Raw genomic sequence first — 19,011 nt, 5'->3', positions numbered from 1 at the left:
GTGTTGCTACAGTGAACTAAATTTGGGTAATTTATAGTCAAACTTTTTTTTTTGAGACAGGGTTTCTCTGTGTAGTCTGGGCTATCCTGGACTCACTTTATAGACCAGGCTGGCCCCAAACTCAAGAGATCCACCTGCCTCTGGGATTAAAGGCATGTGCCACCACACCTGGCTGTCAACTTAATTCTTAACAGTACAGTTCAGAGACTGTGGTGTCTGGTGAGGGATTTTGTTGGCCTCATTCTTGTGTGAGTAGGCAGATGGAGGGGACTGTTCCCCAAGCCTTGGGGTGTATGTGTGAGTGCCTGCATGCTTGCATGTACATTGGCTTCCTGGAACTGGAGTTGCAGGTAAATGACTGATATAGTTGCTTAGACCAAACTGAGGTCTTCTGACAGAGTGGCAAGTATTCTTTATTTTTTATTTTCATGTGCATTGGTATAAGGGTGTCAGATCCCTTGGAACTGGAGTTTCATACAGTTGTAAGCTGCCATGTAGGTGCTGGGATTTGAACCTGCGTCCTTTGGAGGAGCAGACAGTGCTCTTAATGACTTAACCATCTCTTCAGCCCCCGCAGCAAGTACTCTGAGTCATCTCTAGTGCCTAGACTCATTCTGTTTTACAGTGGTGCTAGTTGCATCCAGTCCCTGGGGGCTCTGCCATGCAGCACAGTCTGGAGGTAAGAGGGTAGCTTTTAGGTGTTGGTCCTCTCCTACAGCGTGGATCCTGGACCTCTAGTTCAGATTGTCAGCTGAGACATTTCTCTGTTGCCCATTAAGTTTTAACACATGAGTTTTGGGGACATCTTCTGACTGTGGCACCAGTAATATGACATTAAAATTCCCCCCAAGTTGGTGCTTGTTTTTTTTGAGACAGGTGGCAGTATGCAGCTCCAAGAAGCCTATGTAGACCAGGCTGGCCTCCAACTCAGACCCACCTGTCTCTCAAGTGCTGGGAGTAAAGGCATGTGTCACCACACTTAGCCATCTCCCCAGACTTTTATTCAAAATAGGATTTATCCTTTCCCTTAAAAACAAACAACTTTTGAGCAACCCTCTGGTCTCCTTACACCTTAAGGGGTTTTAGTAGCAATTTGAGTATTACATGGTCTAGGACTTTGTTTGGTTTTGTGGGTTTTTTTTTTACATTCAAATGATTTGCTATGCCAGGCTCTTGTATGTGACCTACAGTAACTACATTTTAAGTCTAATCTGACTAGTATTGTTGTTTAATTGTATTAATCAATGATCATCTCATGTCATTATTGACCTGATTTTATTTGGTTTTATTATTTATATTCTCTTTTTTTTCTCTGACTTTCTCTGGTCCTTTTTTCCTATCTAGTCAAACTAATATTATATATCTTAGCTATATCTCTTTTACTTAATTTTTAGTTGTGTTAGGAATGCTGGGCGAGGTGGTACACACCTTTAATCTCAGCATTTGGGAGACAGAGGCAAGTGAATCTCTGAGCTTAAGGCCAGCCTGATCTACAGAATGAATTCCAGGATGACCAGGGCTACGCAGAGAAACCTGTCTCAAACAAAACAAAACAACAAACAAAAAACCAGGACGTGGTGGCGCACAACTTTAATCCCAGCATTCCAGGTGAATCACTGTGAGTTTGAGGCAGGATGGTCTATAAAAGAGAACTCCAGGACAGCCAAGGCTACATAGAGAAACCCTGTTTCAGCCAGGCGTGGTAGCGCACACCTTTAATCCCAGCACTCGGGAGGCAAAGGCAGGCGGATCACCGTGAGTTCAAGGTCAGCATGGTCTACAAAGCAAGTTCAGGATAGTTAAGGCTACATAGAGAAACCATGTCTTGAAAAACCAAAAGAGAGCTGGGCGTGGTGGCGCACGCCTTTAATCCCAGCACTTGGGAAGTAGAGGCAGGTGGTGAATCGATGTGAGTTCAAGGCCAGCCTGGTCTACAAAGTGAGTCCAGGACAGCTAAGGCAACATAGAGAGACCCTGTCTCGGGGAAAAAAAAATCCAAAAGAGAGAGACCCTGTTTCAAAAAACCATAAAACCAACCAAACAAACAAAAAACAAAACAAAACAAACAAAGAACAGAAAACAAAAAACCCCCAAACAACAATAACAAAAGAACTACTGTAGCAGCCCTAATTTACCACCCACATGGTTAGTTTTGTGCTACCCTAGTGTATGACTTGTGAGGCACTTGAGGCATTGCAATCATTTGCTGCTTTCACCCATTTTGCTATTGCTAACACACACACACACACACACACACACACACACACACACACACACACACACACACACACACACACACACACACACACACACACACACACACACACACACACACACACACACACACACACACACACATCATATTTCATCTAGCAAGCAGCAGGCTGCTTGCGAGGGGTGCATTGCGCACTCTCTAGTTTTAAACCCAGCCTCCCTCTGCTCGATCACTCTGGCTTCCACTTGGCATGCCTTGGAGTGGAGGCTCGGGGATCTTCTGGGAACGCCTGCAGGTCGGTGCTCCGCCGGGTCCGGGCCGTGCAGAGCTGCTTCCCTCCCTGTGTCCCCTCGTGCGTGGCCGCGGCGGGTTACGCTGCAGTGAGTTCAGCAGAGTCTGACAGAGTCAGCGTCCTCTTTCTAAGACAAATGGTTCTAGAAAGGACCTGGAAGTAAGTGCAGTTGGCCTTTCTGAGGCAAGGGACACAGAGTCTGCGCGGAGTTGCAGGACCGCCCCATCTGTGTCCAGTTCAGAGTTCTCGTTCTAGAAGTTGTCATTCCCCGTTTCAGTTGTCGCCGGGCCCCGTTAATGTCTATTTTTTTTAAACGTATGTATTCTGTTTTATAGGGAGAAGAAATTGAACGAATAATGACACCAAATGTTATTTCACTTCGCATTAGTTCACGGCGAGAGTAAAAGTAAACCTTTGAGGGGGGCCACTGTTATAACTGATGGAGGTAGCAGGCACCTTTAATTAATTCAAGTCAAGGGCGTGAAAGCAAAACCTTGCGGGCCCTTCACATGAGATTACCCGAAGTTTCTTCTTGGGTCGCCCACTTTTTCTAACAGTCATGATGTCACAAAGGAAATCACCTGACCAAAAAAGGCCCCGTAGAAGCTTATCTACCAGCAAAACTACTACGAAAAGCCAGTCTCACTCGATTATCTCGTATTTTAACAGTGCGCCACCTACTAAGCTTGCATGCTCAGTTTGTCATAAAATGGTGCCCAGGTACGACCTAATCCGGCACCTTGATGAGGCCTGTGCTAACAATGATGGCATTGGTCACACTGAGCCTGTTCAGGCTGGGTTAATGAATCCCGCTGTACCCATGCCAGATGTACCCAGTATTGCTTCAAAAGACATAACGCCTCAGAAGTTGTCACCACAAAAGAGAAGTTTAGTTCCCGTCCAGTGTGGTTCAAAACCGGGCGTACAACAGCAGACCAGTCCCTACTTTAAAGATGCATCGGTGTGCAAAAATCAAAGTGAGCTTCCAAATCAGAGTGTGGAAATTAGGTCTATGGGAAGTCTGTCGTCTAAATTGTCCAGAAAATATGTAAAAGCTAAAAAGTCACTGGCTAAGAATGAGGGACTAGCTAGTCATTGTCCACAGAGGTCTCCATCCACACCTGGTGCCAGCTGGGTTGAAGACTGCTCAGAGACGGATGACAAAGATGAGAGTCTGAACGGTTCCCAAAAGGAAAACATTTTTTCACGCGCACCTCTAAAGGAAGACAATGCTTCAGAACCCAAGTTAAAGAGCAGTAAAATAATGGGAGAGGAGAGCCAAAAGGCTTCCTGTGGGGAGCCAGCCCTCACCCCTGCATCCTCAGGTCATGCTCCCATAGTGTCTTCATCAGGCTTGACTCTTCCTCATAACATAAAGTTGGCTTCGGGAGACAGTCTTGTAAAGCAAGAGGATGCCAGAGGGCTAGGGGTGGGGCTTGCCGAACAGCTTGAGGCAGGCGGCCATGAAGATGTACAAATGACTGTTGATGCTTCGCTTAATAGGACAGTGTCGGAGAATGAGGTGCAATCAAACAGCCCCAGGGACACCTCCACGTGGGGTAACAACCAAGAGCTTCTTAGGGAAGCTGGCAGCACCTCAAAGAGACAAAGGGATGGCAGCCCTCTGAAGCCGGAGTCCAGTTGTGGTGTGCCCGGTGAGACAGCTGGACCCCCACCGGGTCACCCGTACTACTTGAGGAGCTTCCTGGTGGTGCTGCAGGCCGTCCTGGAGATCGAAGAGGACGCGAGGCTGTTCAATGACCAGGAGAAGGAGATTATAACTAAGTTTTACCAGTTGTCAGGTAGCTTCAGCCTGTTTGCCTTCAGAGTTGTCTGTCTTACCTGGTTTGTGTGTGTGATGCAAGGAGCAGTCTAGTCTAATGACCACAGGAGTCGCTGTGGTGTATTGTGGGACTCGCTCTGTGTCAAGGATAAGCCCATTAAAAATAAGTTCTTGTGCCCAGCGATATCTACTCTGCAAGTAGTACTTGAGTTACAATGGCAGTAGCTTGCTTATTTTCCCCCCTCCACAACCCGGCCCCCCCCCCCCCCCCCCCCCCGCTATGCCATTTGTTTTTTGAGACAGGGTTTCTCTGTGTAGCCTTGGCTGTTCTGGAACTCACTCTATAGACCAGGCTGACCTCTCGAGTGCTAGGACTAAAGGCTTGCCTGGCTTAGGTGTCTTATTCTTAAATGTCTGTTTTGATGAGGGTAAAGCAATGTCCAGTGTCCAGAGTTAAACAAACAAAAACCTACAGTGCTGCCACAGAGAAGTGTAACTATGTTTCTGTCCTATCCCATTGAGGGTGTTTTCTGTTTTCACATACTGTGTCTTCAAAAAGAACAGTAAAACCCTGGGGGAGGGAAGGGGTGAGGTGGAGTGGGTGGTGAGTAAAGTCAGAGTGTGGGGAAAAAATGGGAAAATGCAATCTTAAATTGATATTAAAAGACTAGTTTGTTGCTTGGTAGCCAGTGGTGGCTCCATGCATGCTGGTAGTGCAGGTTTGTTACAAAAGTTACCCTTAAGTGGCTGTCACTGTTAGTCCAAGGCTGTGGTGTCTCTGGAGTGGAGGTAAGAAGAATTGCTTTACCAGGTGGCCGCAGAGTCTTCTGATGAAGTGTGGCTGTGGCGGGGCATTAAAATCCAAGAGAAAACCAAAGTCCACCTGGTAGCACAATGGCGTTAAGTACGCCCACAGAGGTGGGCGTGGTGGTGCACGCCTTATAATCCCAGCACTCGGGAGACAGAGAGGCAGGAGGATTGCTGTCAGTTCGAGGCCATCCTGGTCTACAAACGTGTCCAGGATAGCCAAGGCTACACAGAGAAACCCTGGCTCGAAAAATCGAGAAAAACAAAACAAAACAAAAAGTATGCCCACAGCTTCTGTCGCTGTGGTTCTCATCGGAAGATGAATGTGTTGACACAACAGCATTCACTGTCTCCTGTATGGCCTTGTCAGACTGTCTGGATGCTTCTCCAAAACCAAGAAATAGAAATAGTTTTGAGTCAGTGGTTGTGGTGACGCACACCTTTTGTCCCAGCATTCAGGGAGACAGAGGCAGGTGGATCTCTGTGAGTTCCAGGCCAGCTTGCTCTACAGAGTGAGTTCCAGGACAGCCAGGACTACACATAGAAACCTGCCTCAAAAAACCAAAATAATATTAATAATACTTAAAAAAATTGCTCAAGGCAAGTTCAACAGATTCTTGTGTGTCACTCTTGGTGGGGAATCATATATGACATGTCTTTTTTTTTTTTTTCTCGTTGATTTATTATCCATTAAAATTCTGTCTCTGTGAGGGAGGGCTCATGCAGCTTGGGCTTTCTCTAGCTGAAGATGACTTTGATCCTCCTGCCTCCACCTCTGGAGTGCTGGGATCACAGGTGCTCATCATCATGCCCGGCCATGTACAATTTTTTGTCCAAGAAAATAGCTGCTGCTAATTGCTTCTGCTTCCTTAGAGGAAAGACATGTTGAAATTCTAAGAAATGCAATCATATCCTTTTGTAGTTGGCAGAAACTTAAGGATAATCCAGGTAATAAGGTTAATTAAAGTAGGTTTGCCTAGATCAAAACAAGGCGTTTTGGGGGAGGCAATTCAGATTGTTTTTGATCAAAATTACAATAAGGTATATTGTCTTAGTAAAGGTTTCTATTGCTGTGATGAAACATCAAGACCAAAAGCAATTTAGGGAAGAAAGGTTTATTTCAGCTTACAGTTCCACATCACTGTCCATCAGGGAGGGAAGTCAGGACAGAAACCCAAAAAGGGTAGGATCCTGTAGGCAGGAATGGAAGCAAAGGCAGAGGAGGAGTGTTGCTCGCTGGCTCGTTCGTTCTTCATGGGTACTTCAGCCTGCTTTCTTAAAGCATCCGGGACCACTGGCCCGGGGTGGTCCTGCCCACAGTGAGCTGGGCCCTCCCCCGGCAAGTCAGCAAGGAAATGCAGCGCAGCCCTGCCTACGGGCCAGTATGGTGAGGGCATTCTCCCAGTTCAAGTTCCGTCTTCCAAAATTTGGGTCAAATTGACATAAAACTAGACAACACATGTTAAACTGGGAGAATAGAACAAAGTAACTAGAATTCTGGGAAGGGCGTCTCTGAGGAGTAGATAGGTTGCACTAAAAAGTAGAGGAACTTGATTTTAGAAGTTTTAATATGGCCAGTGTTCATTGACAAAGTAGAATTTTTAATGGTTTATACCATGAGATGACATCATTATACATAAAGTAAAAATGCGTATATTTCTAATAGTACGTATTTACCTCATACCTAAAAGCAAATGGAACCCATATGTTTTTAAGAAAAATGTTGTTGTTGTTGTTGTTGTTGTTGTTATTATGCTGTTTTTCTTTGTTACAGCTAGTGGTCAGAAGTTGTATGTAAGGCTCTTTCAACGTAAATTAACCTGGATTAAGATGAGTAAATTGGAGTACGAAGAGATTGCCTCAGACTTAACCCCTGTGGTGGAAGAATTAAAGGACTCTGGCTTTCTACAAACAGGTATGGTTTGAGGGAGGCACTGAGGAAAAACAGGACTTAAGAATCACTTTCATACAGATGGTGGCTGGGACTGCCTTTTCTCCCAGCACTCAGGAGACAGATGCAGGTGGATCTCTTGAGTTCCAGGCCAGCCTGCTCTACAGAGTGAGTTCCAGGCCAGCCTGCTCTACAGAGTGAGTTCCAGGCCAGCCTGCTCTACAGAGTGAGTTCCAGGCCAGCCTGCTCTACAGAGTGAGTTCCAGGCCAGCCTGCTCTACAGAGTGAGTTTCAGGACAGCTGGGACTACACAGAGAGACCCTGTGTCAAACAACAACAACAATGAGGTCAGGGAGGCCAAGGCAGGTGGATCTCTGTGAGCTCAAGGCCAGCCTGGTCTACAAAGGGAATCCAGGACAGCCAGGACTACATAGAGAGACCCTGTCTTGAAAAACAAAAGCAAACAAAAAAAAAGAATCACTTTCCTTGGACCATTGGAATGTTAGTGTGGTACCACCTCCTGGCTAGTGTCTGCTGAATCATGACTGCTTTAAGAAAAGATCTAGAGCTGGTAAGGTAGGCCAACAGGGTCTTAGGTTCTCGAGTGGTGGTTGCTAGGGCAATGAAGGATGGACTGCCATTCATTGCCTTCCTAGTGCAAGTGTAGTCACCTGGAGATGGGATGTCCCACAGCAGAGGGCATTCCTCTTTAGCACTCGCCTTCCACCGAGAACGTGACTCATCTTACTCAAACGCCTCCTCTCTGACAAAGCAAAGCCAGCTGGGATGAAACCAGTGTTTCTCTCAACCCAGCTCACCCCACCATGCCCACACATGCTGCCCCTGTATGCTGACTGCCTGTACAGGGTGGGATGGGAGGGGCATCGGGAGAAGAAGGGATGTGTACCCCAGTTCAAGTGGCGGACACTTTGGACGAAACGATCGCAGTAGGCGGCTGCAGTCGGCAGAGCCTTTAGTGGGAACAGTAGATAAAGACGATATGGGGTGATGGCCATGGAGGGGCAGGGTGGGGCAGAGGTGGGGCGTGCTGGGTGAAGGGGTAGAGTGTAGGACAGCAGCCTGGCTTGAGTGGTCAGCAGTGCTTCCCGTTCCTCTGTGGGAGCTGACCCTTGCTTCCTGTTTACTTGGAAGGTCTGGTGCAAATAGGTTAATATGTTTGATGGATGGCATTCCCTTCATCTGCCGCTGCTGGGGACTTCCCTTTAAACCTGAGCGGAGGCTGAGCCCTGATGGTTCACCATGGGCACCATGGCTGTTTCTCTGCCCCTTTTGCAGCCACATGGCGGTGCTCAGGGGTCTCTGTCATGGTGATCACATTCTTGTTTCAGAACCTTGGACTTAATGTCTTTTGTACATCGGACAGTGCCCACGGTTTAACCACACAACCTGTCCCTCTCTACCTCTGATTCTGCGCTGTGTCCTCACAAGAGATTTACCTGACTATTCCTGTGTAAAGCAACCACCGTCCCCGCCAGGCCTCACACAATTTTGGTTTTCCTTTTAAAAAAAGAAAGAAGCCTTATTTTTACTTCTATGTTGCTGTGTGTGTCGGCATGCGGGCGTGTGCTTGACAGTACACGTGCCCAGGCAGGCAAGAGGTATCGATCGGGTCATTGGCAGCTGGCATTAGGTGGCTGTGCTGTTGGGAACTGAATCCAGGTCCTCTGGGAGAACAAGTATTCTTAACTGCTGAGCCATTGGCCCAGCACCTAGCTCTTTTTTTTTTCTTTTATATCACCTTTTACTGCCTGCCATGGGTAATTATTGTGGTAGGAAATGAGCTGCCTTTTTGGTCAAGGATCTGGCTCACTGCAGTGTCCCAGGGCCTTAGAACCGTACACTCAATAAATACTTACTGGATGGAGGAAGAAGACACTGCCGCACTCAAAGGTCTTACAGCCATGTGGCGGGGTCTGACTCCGCCCACGGCACTCACCCTGGCGTGGTATCTGGGGTACAGCACAGCAGGATGCTGGAGTATTGAGCCCTTGTAAGGCTTCCCAGCCTGCGTCACATCCTAGGCAGAGTGAGTGGAGGAAAGCTGGGGGTCGCTTCACTCTGTGCCCTAGTTTGGAGAGACCCCCTCACACGCCTCTACAGGTGAGGAAGCTGGAAGGTGTGTGCCAGTAAACTTTGTTCACAGTTTGTTGTCTGCGGTGGGGTCTTTTTGTTGTTGTTGTTTGTGTGTTTGTTTTTATTTACCGAGACAGGGTTTCTCTGTGTAGGCCTCAATGTCCTGGAACTCACTCTTTAGACCAGGCTGGGCTGGAACTCAGGGATCCGCCTGCCTCTGCTCTCGAGTGCTGGCATTAAAGTTGTGCCCAGCCTCCACCGCCCTGCCGTTGTCTGTGGTCTTTAATGGAAAGAGATTGATGAGCTCTTGACAAACTCCTGATTTGTCTTGGAAAACGTATTACAGTTTCCGTAGTAAGCTCTCATTTTATTTGCATCTAGCCAATTCTCTTCCTTCCCCAAGTAAATAATGCTCTGTAATAGCAAATTCTATAAAACGACTTCTAATTTTTGGTTGTTGTTCACTATTGCAGAATCCGAGTTGCAGGAACTCTCTGATTTGCTTGAACTCCTTTCTGCCCCAGAACTGAAAGCCCTAGCCAAAACCTTCCACTTGGTGAGTCCAGGTGGGCAGAAGCAGCAGCTGGTGGATGCCTTTCTCAAGCTGGCCAGACAGCGCTCCGTCTGCACGTGGGGCAGGATGCAGCCCGGAGTCAGAGCAGTGATTTTAAAAAGGTTAGTGGCCATCGTATCAGGGAAACCGTTTGCTGTATGGAGAAGCACACTGACTGGCTAGTCTGGACTGTGTATCCTTTCAGACTGTGGCTGCTTATGCCTGTTGCCCTGTGGTTGACAGCTGAAAGCCTTCGCTATCCTGTCCTCAGCGCTTTTTACGTAGCTTCTCCGAAAACCTTGTGTAAGACTGCTAATTTCTAGAAGCAAGAAACATTAAGAGAGCTGGGCACAGTGGTGCACACCTTTAATCCCAGCCCTTGGGGAGGCAGACGCAGGTGGATCTCTGAGTTTGAGGCCAGCCTGGTCTATAGAGTGAGTTCCAGGACAGTAAGAACAGCCACGGCTACACAGAGAAACCCTGCCTTGGAAAAAAAAAAGAGGGAGAAAGAAAGAAAGAAAGAAAGAAAGAAAGAAAGAAAGAAAGAAAGAAAGGGAAACATCAAGGGGCAATAAAGCAAAGGTATGGGCCTTTTGTACAAGTTCATGATTTATTATCTTAAAAAACTACCAGTTGCTGTAACTACTGTCTTTACAGACTTTAGGGCAAGCTGTCGGTCACACTTTTAATTTAGTAAGCTTTTTCTCGAAGTGTTGTGGAGTCAGCCTTAGTATGCATCTTTTTGTTGTCTTAAGTTTTACCCAGCACTCTGGGTGGTTTCTCTAATCTTTAGAAAGCACTTGCGCTGTTAATTTCGGAAATGCCATAAAAACCCATGGAGTTCATCTGCCTTATCATGGGCCCATGATTCTGGAGCAGTTCAGAATCAGATGGAATACTTGTTTATATTTTGTATGTTATGTATGTGTCTCTGCATAAATGACTCCATTTTAGTAAATCATGAATGTAAGAGGTTGACTTCGGAAGTATAAGAAGGCCCAGGGCCTGGGTTGTACCTGGTGGTCAAGCACCTGCCCAGTGTGTGCAAGACGGGTTTAAGCTCTAGTACCAGAAAAAAGTCTGTGTGCCTGGAGAAGTAGGAAATCCTCATCTACTTAGTATATTAATTGTCTTCAAAATTAAAAACAAAACCCAGAAATCTTATGTCCCATTTAGTAAAGAAATGTACATTAAAATTACCAGCTTTCATTACTGGCACTTAGAATCGAACCAGATGTAATAAAAGAAAGAAAATGAGCAGTTTCCGACACTGGATTTGGGGTTGCATGCGGAAAACATTCTCCAGGCTATTTCACTTGAACGGAAATCCTTGAACATGAACCAGCTCCCCCGTGACCAGTGCCTTCCACGGAGGAAGCAGAAATGTGTGTGTGTGTGTGTGTGTGTGTGTGTGTGTGTGTGTGTGTGTGTGTGTGTGTGTGTGTGTGTTTTGTTCTGTTCTGTTCTGTCTTTTGAGACAGGGTTTCTCTGTGTGACAGCCCTGGCTCTTCTGAAGCTCCTCTCTAGACCAGGCTGGCCTCGAACTCACAGAGATCCTCCTGCCTCCACCTCCTGAGTGCTGAGATTGGTTTTCTGTAGCCCAGCAGCTTGCTTTGCTGGGCTCTGCGTATAGTGCAGGAGGTAGACACAGGCCAGGTGGAACCGCTCCGCCCCAGCTTAGGGATGGGTGCTTTGGTCTGTGCCTGTGCCTCAGGTCTCCAGTAGTGGCACTGGTCTCCGCAGCGCTCCCAGATACCAACGACTGTTTTTCCTTGAGAAGCTTCTGCATGAGAAGGTGTGACATCTTCACTAGTGCCACTGACCCGACTCAGGGTGACTTTGCCCCACAGGAGCATTGACACCATCTAGAGACAGTTTCTGGTTGTCACCACTGGGGGAGGGAGCATCTGCGAGTGGGAGCGGGACATGCTAAACATCTATTATAGAATGCACAGGAGAGCTCCCAACCCCAAACATGGAGTCACCCAGCCTAAATGCGTGGGGTACTGAGGCCAAGGAACCCTGTTGCTGTAGCCCAGAAGAGCCACGTGGCCCTAGGTTTAGTTCAGACCTCCAAACTCACCTTGCAGATGTCGGCAGCTGTCCTGGAATGGCAGTGTTTCCAGATAGCTTTGCAAACCGGAATAGCACCACACCATGGGAGCATCTGTGCCACTTGCTCTCAACTGCCACCTACCAAGAGCTTCTGTTAGGGACAGTTTAAGTACCTATCTCCTTCCTTCCTCCCTCCCTTCCTTCCCTCCCTCTTTCCCTTCCTTCCCTCCCTCTTTCCCTTCCTTCCCTCCCCCCTTTCTCTTTTTGGAAGCAATTTATTCTTAATTTTTAAAAAAGTTTATTATAATGGGGCTGGTGAAATGACTCAGCAGATAAAAGAGCTTGCCTCCAGGAACCTAGCTTTGATTCCTATGACCCATATCAACGAATGTGCACACATGCACACACATACACATACACACAGAGATACATGTAATATTTTTTAAAGGCCTATTATAGAGGCCGATTGGGCAGTTTGGGTCCTAGAACTCTGTGACTTTTAGAGTTTGGTATTACAGTAATAGAAAATAATGAGAAGACAGTGAGTGCACCCAGAAAAGGGGTCTGTGTTGTTGTGGTGGTGCTGAGGGCTGGTATCAGCGGCTCCCAGTCTTTAAATGGTCATTCAGATCAATAATTGAGAATTGCTAATATCAAAGAAGAAGTAAGTTCTTTAATGAGTGTGCCCTGGTGTTTTGAACATCCGTGGCCATGGTAAGTAAGCCCTGTGTGGTTTGTGGCTGGGGAAGTAAAATATAAAAAATGAAATATGCGCCATACAACAGATAATGATATGGGGAAGTTTATTATAAAGGTAGGGGTACAAGAGAGAGAGAGAGAGAGAGAGAGAGAGAGAGAGAGAGAGAGAGAGAAAGATGTCATAGGTTGCTAGGCAGACTGGGGCAAGATGCTAACAGGAAGGAAGCAGCATTACTGAGTAAACACCACATGAAACCGGTCAGAGATAAACTTATAATTGGGCACTAGCCCAAAAGGCGTGTCCCATGAGATTGAGATAGATATGAGGACATCCTATTAGGACTCTAGGTAAGAGAAATATAGGAGATGGGGAAATAGAAGAATCCAGAGGGTCCTAGAAACCTATAAGAAGAACATTGTGATGGGTGGATCTAGGCCCAGGGGAGTCTGCTCAAACTACTGCACCAACCAAGGACAATACAAGCAGCAAACATGGAACCCCTACTCTGATCTAGCCAATGGACAGGACATTCTCCACAGTTATGTGGAGAGCGGGGACTGACTGGGACATGAACTCCGGTGCCCTATATTTGGCCACTTCCCCTTGGTGGGAAGGCCTAGTGGCACTGAGAGTAAGAATAAGTAGGCTACCAAGATGAGACTTGATAGCCTATGACCATATAGTGGGGGAGGAGGTGCCCCTCAGTCATAGGCCTAGGAGAGGGGAATAGGATGAAAGCGGGAGGGAGGGAGGAACGGGAGGATACAAGTGATGGGATAACAACTGAGATGTAATCTGAATAAATTAATAAAAAAATAAAAAAACTCAGTCATTTTCGTCCATGTCCCTAAGTGAGGCTCTGAGCTCTGAAAAGTAACACTCCGTTGTCACACAATAGGGAGTGCTAAATCTGCTGCATGATTAGAACAGGGCCTGTATTTCTCATTATTTTAGACTGATTTGTGAAATGTCATACCCAAGTGCATAAACGCTAACGAGGTGATTCTATACTGTCTGTACTATAGAGCTAAAGACTTGGTGGGACGGTCACTGCGAGTCTGTAAAGGCCCTAGGGCTGTGTTTTCCCGAATCCTGCTGCTGTTTTCGTTGACTGATTCCATGGAAGACGAAGAAGCTGCTTGTGGTGGTCAAGGTCAGCTTTCCACTGTGCTCCTGGTCAATCTGGGCCGAATGGAATTTCCTCGCTATACCATCAGTCGGAAGACCCAGATCTTCAGGGACAGAGAGGACCTCATCAGGTAGGCCACACTAAGTCACTGTAATAGGAAGTGTCGCTGTTCTTTGTTGCCAGCCAGTGTGGAACCGTGGAGTGCATGGCACAGTCATTTTTACGTTTCCAGGTTTTGTCCTGTTTTGCCTTCCTCACGTGTGCTTCTGCGCCTGCAGGGAGAATGCGGACCTGTACTTAGACCAAGGCTGCCAGGCAGCGAGACTCGAGTTAAAACTATAGAATTTGTTACTAGATTATGTTTCTGAGTAGCTGTGGCAGGAAACACAGATTCAGAAATGGCTGACGAGAGCGCGTGCACATGTGCATTAGAGTCAAGTACATGGTGGGTTAGAACATCATGGATCTTACGAATATTGGCTTGGTCAGCAGAAATAAGCTTTGATTAAAAAAAATAGTATGTAGGTCTTTAGAGAGAGAAATACTCATTTTTTTTTTGCATTTATTTATTGGTTTTTTTGACAGGATTTTTCTTGCCTAGGATTCTAGGCTGGCCTGGCAATCACAACGTTCTTGTCCTCTGATCTCAACCCTCCTGAGTGTGTATGTGGTGTGTACAACCATGCTGTCATGTTTCCTTCAAAAAAAGAAAAAGAAAAAGCAACTTTCATAGGAAAGATGAATTTCTGACATCACTGTAAAAGTAACTTCTCCTCCTATGATGATGATGATGATGATGATGATGATGATGATGATGATGATGATGATGTAATTGTTTTAGAAGCTTACTGCTTCTGTCTGCTGACTTAGGCTAGTCCTGGAAGCCTCTAGCCTCTGTACAATCTAGTTTAGGCCTAGAACATTTTCAGCCTCTGTGACTTACTGCTCAATAAGCTCACCCTTACTTGTTCTTCCTGAACTCTGGCTGGCTGGTTCAACTCAGCTGTGCTGGCTCAAACTAACTCTAGTAATCTGTTCTAATCTTCTGGTTCCTTCTCATTCTCAGCTCGTTCTGGCTTCACCTGTGTCTAGATTGTTCTCTCTTCAACCTCTCTCTGTAAAACTCTCCTGGTAAAACTGCCTCTGAATTCCACAAACTGAACTGCCACACACAACTCCACTCACTGCCTCTCAACTTACTGACTCAACGGTACTGACTAGAACTCAGCGATCTGCAAGCTTCTGTCTCCCGAGTGCTGGGAATAAACGTGTGTAGCACCACACCTGGAATTAAGCTTTTCTTTACCTGAAACTTGCTCTATTCCAGGCTGGCCTTGAACTCAGATCTGCCTGTCTGTCTCCTGGATTAAAGGCATGTCTGTATTCCAGCTGGATCACACAGACCTAGAAGGTCTTTGGATGTGATCTCTTGCCAGAGCAGCCACATTCTGAATTAAAATTCCTCTACATATCACTTTTGGTTATTGACTTAAGATTTGTAATTCAAATTTAATAAATACTGCTCAGACCTTTGCTTTGGGAATCCAAGGCTGTGTTTTAGGGACAGATGAGGGATGAGCGCTGCCCATATGATCCAGGTGGTGACAAGGACTAAGCAGGTGGCACTTGAGGGAGATGGAGTAAGGTGGTGGGCTTGGTTCAGGTGGGAGTTGGATCCGCTGTGATGCTGCATTCAAAGGGATGCTCTTACTATGGTGATGGTCTGAGGTGGGGAGGGTGTACCACCTTCCTGCCCCAACCTCCAGATGGCGGTCCCCTTTGTCTTTTGAGAAGAGTCTGGTGTAGCCCAGGCTGCCCTTGAGCTTGGCGTACCCAAGGATGACCTTGAAGTCCTGAATTCCTTGTTTCAATGTGTGCCAACAGAACTGGTTTATACAGTGCTTGGGATCGAACCTAGGGCTTTGTATGCAGCAGGCGAGGGCTCTATCACTGAGCTACAGCCCCTGGCTGTGTTTTTTTCTGTTTTCTTATTGACCTTGGCGTTGGCTAGTAGCATATCATAAATAATGGAGTATACAGGTTTGTGAGCAAACTTGACCTCTGGATGCAAGGTGTTTTCTTGCTCTGTTAGTGTTTGTTCTTACTGGTATTTCATGCTTCTCCAAAATGCAATGCCTGTGCTCCCAGAGTGTGTCAGTCTGTCGGTCACATAACTATGATTTTCATATGTAAGGCAGTAAGGAGAAGTCCTATTTCTTCTACTAAGCAGTTTATAAAATTGCATCATTGCTGTCTCCCCAAAGCATTTCCAATTACTTTGGAAATAGCCCGTCATTCTTTGGCTTGGGCTGTATTCCTATGACACCTCTGACTACATTGCTTACTGTGTCAAATTGACACATTACTACAATCCTGAAGTCAGTCACAGATTTGCTTGGTGGCTCCCAAAGAGGTGAATGAATGAATGCGTGCCGAAACCCAGAGTACTGATCCGATCGCTGTGGTGTTTGTGTAATGGGCGAGCTTTGTAATCCTGCAGTGTAAATCTTCCTAGTAGGGCAGCCTGAATCAGTTGTTACTGGGACACAACTTAAGTATGCTTCACTTTTTGTGTTTCTTCCCCCCATTTCTGAGACAGGATAGCATTGGGTAGCCTTGGCTAGCCTGGAACCCAGAGATCCACCTGCTTCCGCTCCCCAGTGCTGGGACGGAAGGCAAGCACCACCACACCCGCACATCCCTCATGTGTTCATAGACATGCTTTATCCTTCTGAGATAAGCCAGTGGCCAGGAGGTGGTGATGGCTCTGGAAGAGCTCCTCCACTTAAGACCTGGTGGCATTTCCCCTAGATATGCAGCGGCTGCCCACATGCTGAGTGACATCTCAGCTGCAATGGCCAGTGGGAACTGGGAAGAAGCCAGAGAGCTTTCTCAGAGCGCGAAAAGAGACTGGGAGCAACTGAAAAGCCACCCTTCCCTAAGGTGAGTGAGTGAGTGAATGCGTGCGTGCGTGCGTGCGTGCGTGCGTGTATTCCAGTCAGTGACAGGGGTGGAATCCATAGTTTGAGATGGAGAGGGTAGAAGAAGGTAACAGAGGGAGACTATGAGGAGGATACATTGTACATATGTATGAAATAGTCAATAAATTAAAAATATTAAAAGCAGCCAGGGGTGGTTAAAGGATTAAAAGCACGCCTTCAATCCTAGCACTCAGGAGGCAGAGGCAGGCAGATTGCTTTGGGTTTGAGGACAACCTGGCCCACAAAGTGAGTCTAGGACAACCGAGGCTACACAGAGAGACCTTGCCTTGAGAGCAAACAAACAAACAAATACACAAATAAAAATAAAAATATTAAAAGCAAAATATGAAATCAGTGTGGAGAAATGTTGAGGAAGATAGCCAGTGTCAACTTCTGGCCTCCTTGTAGACATTTACCTGCACACTCTTGAACACAAACACACAGACAACCTCCCTGTGCTGCTAGTTTTATGTCAAGTTGACACAAGCTGTGGTCACCTAAGAAGAGGGAACCTCCATTGAGAACCTGCCTCCATAAGGTGAAGCTATGGGCAAGCCTGTAGGGTTTTCTCAATTAGTGATCAATGGGGGAGGGCCCAGCCCATTGTGGGTGGCACCATCCCTGGGCTGGTGGTCCTGGGTTCTATGAGAAAGCAGACAGAGCAAGCCAATAAGCAGCACCCTCCATGGCCTCTGCATCAGCTCCTGCCTCCAGTTCCTGTGCTGCTTAGGTTCCTGTCCTGATTTCTTTAGTGATGGACTATGATGTGGAAACCCTTTCCTCCCTGAGTTGCTTTTTGTCATGGTGTTTCATCGCAGCAATAGTAACCCTCACTGAAACACTGCCCAAAATGAAAACAAAACCAGAAGTGAATAATGTTTAAAGAGGTAGATTGTTCAAGTTGATGCCAGTGTTGACATGTATTGGAATATCATGTCACACCCCAGTAATATATACAGTTTTTGTGTGTTTATATGTCAGTTACAAAATGAACTTTATTTTATTATTTTAAAGGATTTATTTATTTATTATGTATACAGTGCTCTGCCTGCATGTACACCTGCACGACAGAAGAGGGCATCAGATCCCATTCTAGATGGTCATGAGCCACCATGTGGTTGCTGGGAATTGAACTCAGGACCTCTGGAAGAGCAGTCAGTGCTCTTAACCTCTGAGCCATCTCTCCAGCCCCTGAACTTAATTTTAAAGAGTTGTGGCAATTTGTAGAGAAAGATAAATACTAGAATGTATTTTAAAATAATGTTTAAAGACTAAATCTCACCATTTGTTACAGATCTTAGGAAGTTGGCAGGTTTGTCCAGGTGTGCGGATGAGGTTTCAAATCTTATTAGGTATTCTCACCTCACACACCCTGAGTGTCCCGGGGCAGGGCTTGGCTGCAATGGTTTAATTTTGTGGTGCAGAAAACTGTGTGTACAACTCAAAGGTACTGGGATATATTGTTTTAAAGATGGGAATTCAACATTTTGTCACTTCTTATAAGCCCAGTTATTAAACCGCTCTCGTGCGTTGTCCTTTCAGGTACCACGAGGCCTTGCCGCTCTTTCTGCGATGCTTCACTGTTGGCTGGATTTACACGAGGATTTTCTCTCGGGCTGTAGAAATCCTGGAGAGACTTCGCATGTATGAGGTCAGAGCGCCCTGCTCCGTCCTGCACTGATAGGACTGTGGTGCACACGGGAGTGAAAACCCCATGGCTCTCAGCGTTCCCACTATTGCATCATCTCAGACGACCTGATGACAGCATGTTTAATATAGGCACTCTGCTGTCCTGGCTTGGTAGAGAGAAGGTAGCGTTGCCCGCCCTTGTTTACTCGGCTTGCGACTTGACAGGTCTGCAGACTGGGCAGGCTTGGTGGTCATGAGCATCACCGTAGGATCCCAGTCGGCCTTCCCTGGGCCTCAGAGCTGGGCATCAGTCTGAGCAGCTGTGTATCTTGTGGGGGAAAGCCCACACCCCCCTGTCGTCTGCCAGGTATTGTCTTCAGATAGTTTGTAGTCACAAATGAACAGTTTGGTCACATCCTTAGGTTAAGATTAAGAAGTTGCCAGAGTCCCCTTTTACTGTGTCTTGTATTTCTATATTGACAAGTGGTGTTTTACAAAGAGGAAGTGGCAGTCTGGGTCTTTGACTTGGGTCTCCTGAATCCCTGGATGATCCATGGACATGACGTCATGTCTGCCATCCTGAAGCTTTTAGGGCTCCATTGCTCAGTGTATTATAGTTGACAAGATTTAAAGGTAAAGCAAAGTTAAAAATTAAGTAAAAAAATAAAGCTGGTTTACTTACCTTAAAAAAGATTCCCTTTGTAAGGTGGCTTTGTTTGGTACACCATTGGGACTAAGGGTGAAGGAGGACACAGCTTTGTGGTTTTTGCATCCTCTGGGAAGACAGGTGCAGTCTCCAGTCAATTCATGCAGTTGTGTTGAAGTTTCTGATTCACAGCCAGATCTCAGACTGAAGGACTTCTCTTCCTTCCTGTGTCCCCA

The 19,011-nt window shown here is 46.5% G+C and overlaps 1 protein-coding gene across 1 annotated transcript in view; it reads left to right on the top strand.

Annotated features, from left to right (window-relative positions):
• The first annotated feature begins 2,488 nt into the window (after window positions 1–2,488).
• FAN1 (FANCD2 and FANCI associated nuclease 1) overlaps window positions 2,489–19,011 on the top strand; it is a 36,423-nt gene continuing 19,900 nt past the window's right edge. Inside the window, exons 1-7 of the mRNA XM_084772359.1 lie at window positions 2,489–2,666; window positions 2,843–4,309; window positions 6,872–7,012; window positions 9,556–9,757; window positions 13,416–13,649; window positions 16,331–16,462; window positions 18,043–18,151. Of these exons, the coding sequence (XP_084628485.1) occupies window positions 3,067–4,309; window positions 6,872–7,012; window positions 9,556–9,757; window positions 13,416–13,649; window positions 16,331–16,462; window positions 18,043–18,151 (2,061 nt within the window). The 5' untranslated portion in view covers window positions 2,489–2,666; window positions 2,843–3,066. The remainder of the gene's footprint in view (window positions 2,667–2,842; window positions 4,310–6,871; window positions 7,013–9,555; window positions 9,758–13,415; window positions 13,650–16,330; window positions 16,463–18,042; window positions 18,152–19,011) is intronic.

Source organism: Acomys minous (genome assembly GCF_964271855.1).
Source record: "Acomys minous genome assembly, chromosome: 2".
Taxonomy (NCBI): domain Eukaryota; kingdom Metazoa; phylum Chordata; class Mammalia; order Rodentia; family Muridae; genus Acomys; species Acomys minous.
This window is presented reverse-complemented; position numbering and strand designations above follow the sequence as displayed.